Here is a 12,469-nt window from a genome sequence, read left to right as displayed (position 1 = left end):
GGTCATGTGGCCAGCATGACAAAGCTGCTTCTGGAGAACCAGAGCAGTGCATGGAAACGCTGTTTACCTTCCCGCTGGAGCAGTACCTATTTATCTACTTGCACTTTGACGTCCTTTCGAACTGCTAGGTTGTCAGGAGCTGGGACCGAGCAACAGGAGCTCACTCTGTCACAGGGATTCGAACCGCCCTAGGCTCTGTGGTTTAACCCACAGTGCCACCCGCGTCCCTATGAGGGGAATAGGGGCATCCTAACAACTCTCAGGAGCCTTAACAGAACACAGCATCCAGAATTCTTAAGAATTAAGCCATGACTGACTGAGGTGTTATGATAGCACTTCAAATGCAGGGGGCTCTGGTTATATCTGGATATCCTATTCCCCAGTTTGAAGCTGCATCAAAACTTAGCATCCCTTTCATGGCTCACAGCGGAGACTATTCCGCTGGGGAAACTGGTGCACAGCCCTCCCAAGGAGAATGTCAATAATTTTTTTTTAAGCCCTCAAATCTCAAAGCCACACACTCTTTCCTGTGTCTGTTTTCAGTGCATTTTATACTTCTGTTTGATGTTAGAGAAAGCTCTGCAAACATCTCTGTCAATCTACCATTCTCTGGCCAATCAGCTGTCTGCACCACTCAGCCAATCCCAATCCAAACATGTAACTATGGGAAAGAGGTTCCTCATCAAAGCGGAAAGCTAGGTGACTGATGAGGCCGCCAGAAACTCAGCTCCTGTAGGAAGGCAATTATTCTTACTCTTGTCATGAGACCTGTCCAGCACAGCTGCTGTAGCAGATACAAGAAGAGCCAGGGCTGCTTCATAAACAGCCCAGGATGCTGGAAGAGGTGGGCCACTGACCTGATCCATCAAACTCGTCTTAAGTTTTTATGTTCACACTTTTGACCCAAGACCAATAGATTATTATTTTTTATCGCCTCTCCCTGCACATTCACACTGCCTGTCCTCCTCGTGACGTTCTAACTTTTTTTAAAAAAAAGTTTTTCCTTCTTCCTTTCAAAAATTCTGTACCTTCCGGTTGCTGGCAGCAGGTTGGGGAGGGGGCTGCAGAAAACAGGATGGTCCTTTTTGCGGCCTTTCTGGAGGCTCCCACTGTTGGAAGCAAGTCACTGGACTAGAGGGTCCAATCTAAAGGTTTCCTGTCATATCCAGCATATAAAAAATGTGAATTCCTTACGTGATGGTTCACAAGGGGTTGTGATTTGCAGGCGGTGGATGGGAAAGTCTACAATGCTGCTAGATTTCTTAACTTACCAGGCAGCTGCAACTTTTTTCTAATCCGAAGGCACCTAGAAGTGGAGTGGTAGGGAAGGGAGCACATTAATTATTTAATTTCTGGAGATGGGACCATCTTGGTTGATGGAAAAACATAACTGAGGTAGTGGTGTGCATGTACATTAATTAAAGCCTGGAGCAAGGAACCATTTTTATACACGCAAACATATTGTATATACATATATCTTGTTTGCTTGAATTTCTCCTGTACAGAACAGTGAGCCCAGAGCTGAAGTCTTACGCTTTGGGAGTTCTCTTCCTTCTCCTCCGGTTGTTGGGTAAGTAAAACTGAAGCTTTCTTTTCATCTTCTTTCTTGCTGCTCTGCTGCTTCAGGCAATGACTTCAGCAAGAGCAAAGACTAGACCAGGCCAGCACCATGGAGAGCTCAAGGGGGAGACTCCATAAGAGCAGAGCTCAGATGTTGCTTCAGCGAGGACTAGAACATCTTGCAGAGGAGGAGCCAAAAGTTGTTGGTCTTTCAGCAGAACTGATAGAAAGCCCTGGACGTTCCATTTCTCTCATGTGTAGCTTGATGGAATGGGCTGCTGTAGATGGCAGTTAAGAGAGCTCTTTTAGCAGAGCTGATGAAGATGCTAAGGATGTTCTAGGGACCCCAGCAGATATAATGATATCTCTTCTGAGATGATGCTTTGTAACCACAAAGGCATAGGCATCTGGTTGGCCACTGTGAGAACAAGATGGTGGAGTGTTGGCCTGATTCAGCATGGCTTTTCTTGCTTTCTTTTCTTATATATAAATTTTGTTCATTTAGTTTTCAAATATTTACATACTTTACCATCAACAGTACATTTAATTTATCCATTGACTTTCCATCCCCCCCATTATGTTCTATGTTTATCCTTTAATGCTACATATTTTAACTTATTCCGTATATACATCCTGAATTATTAGCCTTGATGTCTTTCTACTGTTGCTCATATTTCAAATCCTCCTCGTGTTTTCATAGAATTATAATAGGTCTTTAGATATTCTACAAAGGGTTTCCAATCCTCATAGAATGTTTCGTCTTTTTGGTCTCTAATTTTTGCTCTTAACTTGGCCAGTTCCGCATACTCCATCATTTTAATAAGCCATTCTTCCTTCGTTGGAACCTCATCCTTTTTCCAATTTTGAGCATACAATACGTAAATAAATTAACCAACTTTTTCAGTATATTTGTTTCTCTCACCCTAAGAGAGAAGTTACAGATAGGTAGCCCTAGTTACAGGTAGGTCTGCCATAGTCAAAACAAAAAAAAATTCCTTCCAGTAGCACCTTAAAGACCAACTAAGTTAGTTCTTGGTATGAGCTTTCGTGTGCATGCACACTTCTGAAAAAGTGTGCATGCACACGAAAACTCATACCAAGAACTAACTTAGTTGGTCTTTAAGCTTCCTGAGAGGCTTCAGGTTTCTTGGGGAACATCATCGTAAACATCTTCTTTATCTCATTATAAATGATTTCCCAATAGTCCTTCACTTTTTTGCAAGTCCACCACACATGGAAAAAAAATATCCCTTCTGTCGTTTTCTCACATTCTTATCTTCTGCTTTCACAGGTTTTATCCCACCTCCCCTGATCTTTGGAGCGGGGATTGATTCCACATGCCTGTTCTGGAGCACGTTCTGTGGAGAGCAAGGAGCATGTGCTCTGTATGACAACGTTGTCTACAGGTACCTGTACGTGAGCATCGCAATAACCCTGAAATCGTTGGCGTTCATCCTGTACACCACCACTTGGCAGTGCTTAAGGAAGAACTATAAGAAATATATCAAAAACCATGAAGGTGGACTAAGCACTACTGAGTTCTTTGCCTCCACTTTGACCCTGGACAACCTAGGCCGGGACCCCATTGGCCAGAATCCATCACATAGGACAAAATTTATCTATAATCTTGAAGACCACGAGTGGTGTGAGAACATGGAGTCTGTTTTATAGTGATTATGAGGGTGGATTGCTAACCCAAAGTTCCTTTTTAAAGTTAAAAAAAAAGATAGATAAGATATATGGGGAAAAATGTAATATAATATACAAGGATCTTTTGCAAAATGGCAGCCACCACTATATCTCAAAATCTACTGTGATGTTCCAGAACACTCTCATACATAGTTAGACTGACAGAGGAGAAAACTCTGTCCTTTTCTGAGAAGCAGGGCTAGACAAGGTTCAAGAGAACAGGAACATTCTTAAAATTTGGCATCAGAAATGGAGGTGTGGAGCTGTACCAAACATGTTGGCTGGTGGTGACATTATGGATGGGCAAAGCTCACATCATTTTGGGATCCAGAGTTTCAGTAGAGAGCTGTCTGCCTTTTGGCACAAAGACAAAGAGAAAGAAAGAAGGAAAGAACGGAAGAAAGAAGCCTTTTTTCCAGAATAAGCGCCATTTGGATCTCAAGTACCGCTGGGGGTAACCTTTGCAATAAGAGCTAAAAGGATGCAAACTTGGCTGCTGTTTAGTCCCAGCATTCTCCTCTTACCATCTCTGTCTTTGTCATCAAAGAGGGAGCCACATCGTAGCTCCTCAGCTGATCCAACTTCACCATCACGAAAACCACAATCCCAGAAGACATATCTAGGCAGCTGTTGAAATGCCCCAAGCCAGCCCGTGACGCATCACCACTCAAAACGCACCAGCATCATTCAGTTGACATCTCTCTTTCCATTTTGGTATTGGGGGGTAGGGTTTGAACTTGGCTGTGCCAGAATAAAGTGGGAAGGGGGGGGCGTTGGATGATCCATGCCGAACGTGCTGTAAGCTGGCAATTTTCCAACCTGGGATTCCTCCAGATGCATTGCACTACAACTCCCATCCGTCCCAGGAAGCAACAGCTTGGGCTGATGGGAATTCCAGTGCAAAACATCCGGAGGGCACCCAGCTGAGGAAGGCTGCTGGAACTTTTTTTAAAGTACATACAGATGAAGAAGATGTTTAAGGGTGAAGAGAGATGTTACAGTTTAAAAGTGGCAGAGGTGACATGCTTGCCCTTCCTGTATACCACTGTGCATTTTTGTAATCTGTCATAAGCTCTGGGGGGGAAAAACCCATATTTTCAGTGCAATTTGGGTTGAGCCAAGTGAAAAGTTGGAACGTGGTTGGACTGGGCTTGGTTGAGGGTAGCACCTCTCCCCACTGCAAATGTTCATCCATTTGTACAAGATTTGTGATTTTTGTTTTTTTGGTAGGGGTATGGTGAATGAAGATATATATATATATACACAGTGGTACCTCTGGTTATGAACTTAATTCGTTCCGGAGGTCCGTTCTTAACCTGAAACCGTTCTTAACCTGAGATACCACTTTAGCTAATGGGGCCTGTTCTCATCCTGAGGCAAAGTTCTTAACCAGAGGTACTACTTCCGGGTTAACGGGTCTGTAACCTGAAGTGTTTGTAACCCGAGGTGTTTGTAACCCGAGGTACCACTGTATAGTGAGAATATATATATATGGGTGGTGGGTTTGTTTGTTTGTTTGTTTTTAGATACAAATCCTGATACTCAAGGGCAAATTACTCACCTCCATATGGGAAGCATTTTGTTTATCTACTTAGGGCCAAGGGGAAATGCCTGCCATTTTGTCCCCTCTCTTTATTTGTGAGGAAATGGTGTAGGAAGTGAGCAATGAAATCAAACCGTTTCAGGGACACCTTCCTTTTGCTACATTTATCTCGCCTGTCTCTTAAACCTGTAAAAACCTCTCTTTCTCTGCAGTGACAAGCAAGACAGGAGGAGAGGGAGGGCGGGAGATTGATGGCTACCAGCCACCATGATTTTATCCCAGAATGCCTGCTGCAACATTGGGAAATTTTGGCTTTCACCAAACAACTGGCTTTCACCTGTGGGAATTCTCTTGGTTCAACCCTCTGCCTAAGGTGACACTGTTTCTCTGCAGGTGTGCAGCTCAAAGGGCAACCATCCTTTTTCTACCTATGGCACCTTTCCCCAAACTAGCTGGCTGGGGCTGATGGGAGTTGGAGTCCAAAAACACCTGTAGGCCATTAGCTTGGGGAAAACTACACTGCCTCTCTCACCAATGCAGAACAGCCATTCCTTGGTCACTGCTAGGTGACCTGTTTTTATTGAGCTTTCATCCTGATTTGTTTGTCGGGTGATTAGATTATGTTGGCTATTTAATGAGCGTTCATTCTGATTTGCTCGGAGGGAGGTGGCCTTGCCTCAAAGTAAGTATTAGCCCAACTTTCTAGTGCATTTCTCCCCCCCCCCCCACACACACACTTTTTCCATTGCAAAAAGGCTGATTTGGGGAGAGAGGGAACAGATTGTGGTGCAAAAGTGACCTGAATTTGCCGGCCTGTAATTAAATCCCACCTGCAAATACAGTGACAGCCCAGGAGTGCCCAAAATCACCGCAAGGAAGAGAACCATTGTGAGTGCCCCCAGGATGTGATGTGCATCTCTTTGCTCTACCTGCACCAAACTTGCCATTGCACACACATCACACACTTCTATGCATTTTAGGCCTATGTTAAATTTCTTGCTTATTCCAAAAGCAGAAGTGTGTGTATGTGTGTTTTTAAACAACAATCATCCCGTGCTCCTTCTTTTTTAAACTCTCTATGAATATTTTCCAATACATTTTAGTCTTCCTCACTTCTAGATGCCCCATGACTCTTAACTGCAACAGAGAATTTCCCAGTGTAGATACATATCTGTACCAGTAGTAAAGAAAGGAAGGATCACAAAATATTGTTTTAGGACCGGAGTAGTTTAACCCTTGGCCTGGGGGGGGGTAATCTCCCCCCTCAAGTGAAGTTATCATTGGTGGGGTTCCATCACCAATTTTGACAGTAGCATATAGAGAGAGAAAATTAAAGGCAAATCACCTTTTGATGATCAGATCAATCTTCTGATGAGCAAGATGGTGGCCAATAACACCCACAAGTCATCAGAGGACAGGGGGCTGTGCAACTGTGTGAGAGGAAGAATGTGGGCTGGCCACAGCCAGTTTTGGCTACACTCACCACTGGCATGAGATCCTCGGAGGGGTGGCCAAACATGAATGTGACCCTACACAACAGTCACTCTGGTGTAGAAATACAGCAGAGGCTAAAACAGGTGCAGGGTCTATTATTATTATTATTATTATTATTATTATTATTAGTCATTGTTTTTCTCTTCAGTACTTGTAAATCCAAATTGATTAAAACTAATATATTTAATACAGTCCCAGCAAGCACAGCCGGAGTCAGGGATGGTGGGAGTTGTAGTTCAGTAACATCTGCAGGGCCAAAGTTTCCCCACAGCAACAGCAAACCTGACCTTGCCATGTATTGCAGGTTCAACAAGGAGTCACGGCCAGTCCAGGTTCTCTTATCCATCTGCATGATACATTCTTTTGGTCTCATTCACACTTCAGACAGCTTCCAAAAAGGAGTATAAGAGCCTAACTGTGCCCCTTACGCTTTGCCATTTCATACCCCAGATATTCGCAGGGGACTAGTTTTTCACCCAGCATGCAACACTGCCATTGCATTTCACTTGAGGGTTCCACTAAAAGGGCATTGCAGTCAGATCCCAATAAAATTGACTTGCAGGAGGGTGGGGTGTTATTTCAATAATCCAAAACCATTCCCTACCCCACAGGCTAAAGAGATATAACCTTTCTCCTACTTAAGGTCTCTTCTGCCATGCTTCATCCTTGATCTGTTGAAAATGTAGGTCCAATGGGGGAGCTTCGGCACTAATTTGAACATTAACTTACCGTATTTTTTGCTCTAAAAAGTAAGGGGAAATGTGAGTGTGTCTTATGGAGTGAATGCAGGCTGCGCGGCTATCCCAGAAGCCAGAACAGCAAAAGGGATTGCTGCTTTCACTGCGCAGCGATCCCTCTTGCTGTTCTGGCTTCTGAGATTCAGAATATTTTTTTTCTTGTTTTCCTCCTCCAAAAACTAGGTGTGTCTTCTGGTCTGGTGTATCTTATAGAGTGAAAAATACGGTAATTTTTCCTACTGCCATATACAGGGAAACAAGAAATGTGGGTCATCGTCACCTGCAAAAGGTTGGCCTGTTCCAGTGTCATAATATTGCTTGAAATGCAGAATGTGGCTTTTCTTAGCATAGTTTTCATCCACCTGGTGCCCTCCAGATGTGTTGGACTACTGCCTGGCTGTGCTGGCTTGAAGTTCTAGTCCAAAAAATCAGGGGAGGGGCACCAGGTTGGAGAAAGCTGCCTTTGTCAATAGTGCCAGCACCCCACCTCTGGGATCCTGGGTTTGGCTGTTCTGGAATTTCCAGACAACTGGGTTTCCCTTGTTTGGACCATGGAGAAATCTGGAGAACACAAATGAGGTTGGAAAGTCCCTTTCCCAGAAAAGTGAAACAGAAGCAGAGCCCTGAAATCTGATCTGCTGTTTCCCCCAAGAGGGCTATAAATGTGATCTTGTGTCTTCCTGAGATATTTGTGAGCAATTCTTCCTCTTGGACCTCCTCTTGGCTGGTCCTCTGTTTAAAATGTATTCTTATTCATCCCTTTTGTGTGTTCCTCCAAGTTGCTCAAGGCAACATTCATGGAGTACTCCAATTTTACCCACCCAAATGTCACCACGAGCCAAGGCAGGGTGAGATCCAGGGACTTGCACTAGAATTTGAACCCAGATCTCCCCACTCCCAGCCCAGCCCTATTTACTTAGGACTGCAGCCTAACCTAAGGACAATATTGGCAAGTTCTGTCTCTCTGCATGGTGGCAGTCAGGCAGTTTTATTAGTTGAAGATCAAAGGTTATTGCAAAGATGGTGAATCTATCTTCTTCACTATACAGCTTTGGGAGAATGCTAAAAACACACCTCTTCAACCTGGTCTTTGCCACCTGAGATGTGTGTTTTCAGAGCCCACCTTATTTCCAAAATAAGGCAGAAGGAAGCGATAAAAGGATTCCCAGAATGAAAATTAGCAACAGTTTGTACATACTTTGTTTTAGCATTTTATGAGCTGCCAGGTAAAGCAGGGATATCCTATACAAAATGATACATCTGCTGGAGTCTCACCGCAATAGGAAAGATCTTATCTGCTCTCATTCCTATCCAGCATCTCTTTCAAAATTCTATGGAAAATGTTCAGACTGCTTTATGGACCGAGATTGTCCATAGCACCATGCAATGTATACCAATTTTTGTTGTTGTTTGTTGTGATGTTGTTTATAATGGAAAGACAAAAAACATATATACCCATTTCCAGCCATGTCTTGTGCAGGAAAAAGAAAAATCCATGCATCTTGAGTGCCGTTACGAAACGGCCGTAAGCAATAAGAAAAGTATCAGGTATAGCCAGCAAAGCTAGAGCAAATAATTTACTAAGAACAGGTTTGATTGTAACAATTTTTTCCCATCTGAAAGAGAGGAAATAATCATTTTCAAAAAGTTTCCTCAAAACTTCTCATCACATTGTTCGGCGCCATGCAGATATTTCATGAGGACTAGGGTACTGAAAAAAATGTAGGAGCCAGTCTTGGGGGCAGTCACTGGCTCCTTGGTGCATGCAGCAGGGGAAACGCACAACATGCGGTTATGGGCCCAGAATCCAGCTTTCATCAGTAGAAGAGCAAGTTTCTAGTCCACATGGGACATGTGTGGGGAATGCTGACAGCAATCTCTGAAGTGGACAAGGTGACTGACCCAAAGTTCCTAGCTTCAGGGATGGTAGGGTAGCTTATGTGTTGTCAGAGGACAATCCTCCGTTTGAAGGTGTCTTCCATTTGAAGGGCTGTCCAGTCTAAGTGTGGTTTAAAGACAAACAAGCATAAGAAGGAGAGAGGGAGGCCTTGACGTTGCCCATTGGTGATTAGGAGCACCTACATCAGACCAAGTAGGTACATATGGGTCACCTATCACAGTTTTGTTCCCCTCCAGGATGAAATGTATTGTAGTTCAAATGATAGTGAATAATCATAAATTAGCATCTATGCATAAGAATTAGCCCATGCAAAGTCGATGCAATCCGTTTCCTCTTTATTCTTTGGGAGGGGGGGGTTGCATAAGTGGCCACCCAGCTCAAGAGCCAACAGAACTCCTTGCCTTCCCCACTCCCAATCCAAAACGAATTATGAAAAATAGAGGGAATGGCAGAAGATGACAGAAAAAAAAATACTAGGCATTGTGCAAATTTGCATAATTTATGCAGTTTGCAGAACTGGGGGTTTGGTCAGCACCGAATCTGTATTTCCTTGGTGTACAAGTTCAGCTTTTAAAAGAAACTGCAGGGTCCATGCAGCCACGATTATACCCCGTCTAATTCTTGAGGGGCACTTAAGGGGTGAGCCACCTGGAGCTTCAAGACTCTCGATTCCTGGCATTGGGGCCTCTCTCAAAAAGCAAAGGCAGGCAGAATCCTTATAAACCCCAGGTTCTTTTTTTTTTGGGGGGGGGGGGGACATGTGTCTGAAAACGACCTGATCCATTCTGAATCCAAGCAGGAAAACAAATATGATCTTGTTTCCAGAAGCGCAACATACCAGTTGCAGTTAATACCAAGTTTCAGGAGATCATAAGTGAGGAGAGGGCTGTTGTGTCTGTGGCCTCCTTGTGGGTTTTCCTCCCGGGTTGTGCACTGTGAGAACAGGATGCTGAACTAGATTAGGCCATTGGCCTAATCCAGCAAGAGGGGTCTTCTTAGACTCCTGGGGTGGGGGAGAGAGGCAGATTTAGTACATAGAAAACTGCCTTATCCTGAGCCAGACCATTGGTCCATCCAAGCTCAGGATTTGAGTACCGTTTTCTGGGAATCACAAGTGTGGAGAGGGCTTCCCAAGAGCACCTGGCTATCCACAGGTTGAGATCAGGATGCTAGACTAGGTGGGTCTTTGACCTGATTCAACGGGTGACAAGTCAATGCAAGTTGTGAAATCTGCAGTGGCAATTCCTTTGGCGATGGAATGGTGGGTATTGGATGGCAGAGTCCCTTTTTATCCAGAATCCACATAGAATTGTACAGTTGGAAAGGACCCTGAGAACCATCCAATCCAACCCCCTGCAATGCAGGAAAATGCAGCTGTCCCATTCGGGGATCGAACTTGCAACCTTGGCATTTATCAGCACCACGCTCTAACCTACTGACCTATAAATCACATGTAAAGGCACTTCCAAATGCAGTGATTCCTCCCACCCACCTCGCCGCCCACCCGCCCAAGACTAGCATTAATACCCAGCCTCTTTCCTCAGCGTTTCCTTTCTGGGGCCTAAAACGGATCCCTTTTGACGCTTAGTTGCCCCTGTCCCCCCATTTCAGTTGGACAGCATGCTGATGCTTTTGGATCGATCATGCCCCCAAAGGAGGGTTTGTTCCAAAGATACTAATGATAATCTTTTTTGTGAGGTTTCTTTTGTTGTTGTTGCCTTGGCTGGTTTATCATTTGGGTGGGTGGGGGAGTTCTAGCAGGACTTCAGAAATTTAATATGTTAATCCTTTTTTTTTCTTTTTTTGGAGGGGAAAGAGATTTATTTAAAAAAACGAGAAAGATCTCGCTGTACGTCTGATCGAAAGGGAGAAAAACGGGAAAGAGAAGCGTCGTGCTCAGTATATTTTGAGTACCGCATTCTGTATTTTTGCAAGCTTATATTTTCCAGATGAGTTTAGAAATATGTGATGATGTGAAATAACGTACTGTAAGTTTGCTGTAAATGATATTAAAAGCACTATTTTCATTCATCACTGGTGTCCTCGGGTGAGCTATTATTTATTTGCATTTTTTATTAATGTTCAACATTAGCATAACAGTTATAATCAAAAGAAATAAACAAGGGAAAAGACAATAGAAATTACAAGTGTGCCAAAAAGCAAGGATTACTTTTGAGAGCCAGAACAAAATGGAAAGCAAAACCTTCTGGGCAAAAGAAGAAAGTGATAGGACAGGATTCATGAAGATATATAAAACTAAATATAGATGGTTTTACCAAAAGGAAATATGGTCATTTGGTGGATGTCTTGTACATTCAGGTTGGGTTTGAAATTTTAGAAAAAGCCCTCAAGATGCCTCAGATTAATCCTTTTTTATTGTTCCTTAGCTGGGCTTTGGGGGGGGCATGTGAGGGGGGGCGAGTCAATTTCCCTTGCACATAGGAGCCAACTCCTAGGGGCCGAGGGGTCTTCAGCCCCCCCTAAAATATCTGATGGGCATTGCCATTCAAGTGGGGGGGTGTCATGTGATTGATTATGGGGGGGACTTACCACCCCACCCCCAATATTTTATTCAAGTTGGCACCCCTGCCCTTGCAGATCCGATTTCCAAATTTTACACCACTCACAATGCAGAGTTTCTATTTTGGTCATTGCTAAAAGAAACAAGACCAAGTTTTTATGAGTGACCTGATTCATATCTTCAGGAAACATAGAAAGCAAAGTGAAGCCATGAAATAAGCTGACAGACAGAAAGTTGGATGAGTAAGTGGCCATATCTGTACACCGGTCACTTGATGTTTACAACATCAAACGACAACTGCACATATCTACCCTCAGGATCATTTAAATGAATTTTTGCTCTCGGTGGATTGTATGGCAAAAGTTGGTTTTGTATCTAACATGAAATTGTATTCTGAAGTACAGCTGAAAATCAGTAACATGGAAGGACATTAGCAATAGAACCAGATTATAGAATAAGGAAAGAGGAATTGATCAAGCCAATCAGAGTTGTTGTGTGAGATAGTTGGAGAAAAATTGCCTAAGACAGCCACAGCCACCCATCACCCCTGAGCACTGACTGTGTTGGCTGGGGCTGATGGGAACTGTAGTCCAAAATACCTAGAGAGTATCACATGGGCTATCCTTACCCTAAGGAGATGATCACTAACTGCTGAAAGGGTTGAAATCCTGTTCCCACTTACTTGGAAGTAAGTTCCACTGAATTCAAGGGGACCTTTGAGTAGACATGTATAGGTTTGGGCAGGGAAGCAAAGCCAAAATATTTAAAAAAAACAGCTTCTGTGTTTCATCCAAATGTCAGTGATTTGAAAGGCTCCCACACTAGAAATAAACAGATTATGCATCCCATAGCACCTCTTCTAAAGTTGGAATTCCTAGCTTCACTTGTTCATTCACAATAATGGTCACCTAGTGTTTACCACTTCACTTTGTTTTAAAATGTTGCTTGGGAGATTTCCTGTTAACATGTTCCATGTCACTTTGCTGTTTTTTATCATTGCATAAGAGGATCACCGTGCATGTCTC

The 12,469-nt window shown here is 43.5% G+C and overlaps 1 protein-coding gene and 1 long non-coding RNA gene across 2 annotated transcripts in view; one reads left to right on the top strand and one right to left on the bottom strand.

The window, feature by feature from the left end:
- Nucleotides 1-5,105, top strand: part of SLCO3A1 (solute carrier organic anion transporter family member 3A1) — a 104,499-nt gene extending 99,394 nt beyond the window's left edge. Inside the window, exons 9-10 of the mRNA XM_083713138.1 lie at nt 1,506-1,570; nt 2,852-5,105. Of these exons, the coding sequence (XP_083569264.1) occupies nt 1,506-1,570; nt 2,852-3,231 (445 nt within the window). The 3' untranslated portion in view covers nt 3,232-5,105. The remainder of the gene's footprint in view (nt 1-1,505; nt 1,571-2,851) is intronic.
- LOC310831959 overlaps nt 1-10,957 on the bottom strand; it is a 73,189-nt gene extending 62,232 nt beyond the window's left edge. Inside the window, exons 1-2 of the long non-coding RNA XR_014558061.1 lie at nt 7,249-10,957; nt 4,675-7,010 (exon numbers count right to left, since the gene is read on the bottom strand). This is a non-coding gene — a long non-coding RNA (uncharacterized lncRNA). The remainder of the gene's footprint in view (nt 1-4,674; nt 7,011-7,248) is intronic.
- Between the last annotated feature and the right edge of the window lie 1,512 nt (nt 10,958-12,469).

The sequence above is a fragment of the Podarcis gaigeae genome, assembly GCF_964106915.1.
Source record: "Podarcis gaigeae genome assembly, chromosome: 14".
Lineage (NCBI taxonomy): Eukaryota > Metazoa > Chordata > Lepidosauria > Squamata > Lacertidae > Podarcis > Podarcis gaigeae.
Note: the sequence above shows the minus strand (reverse complement) of the source record. Positions and strands in the feature narration are given on the sequence as shown.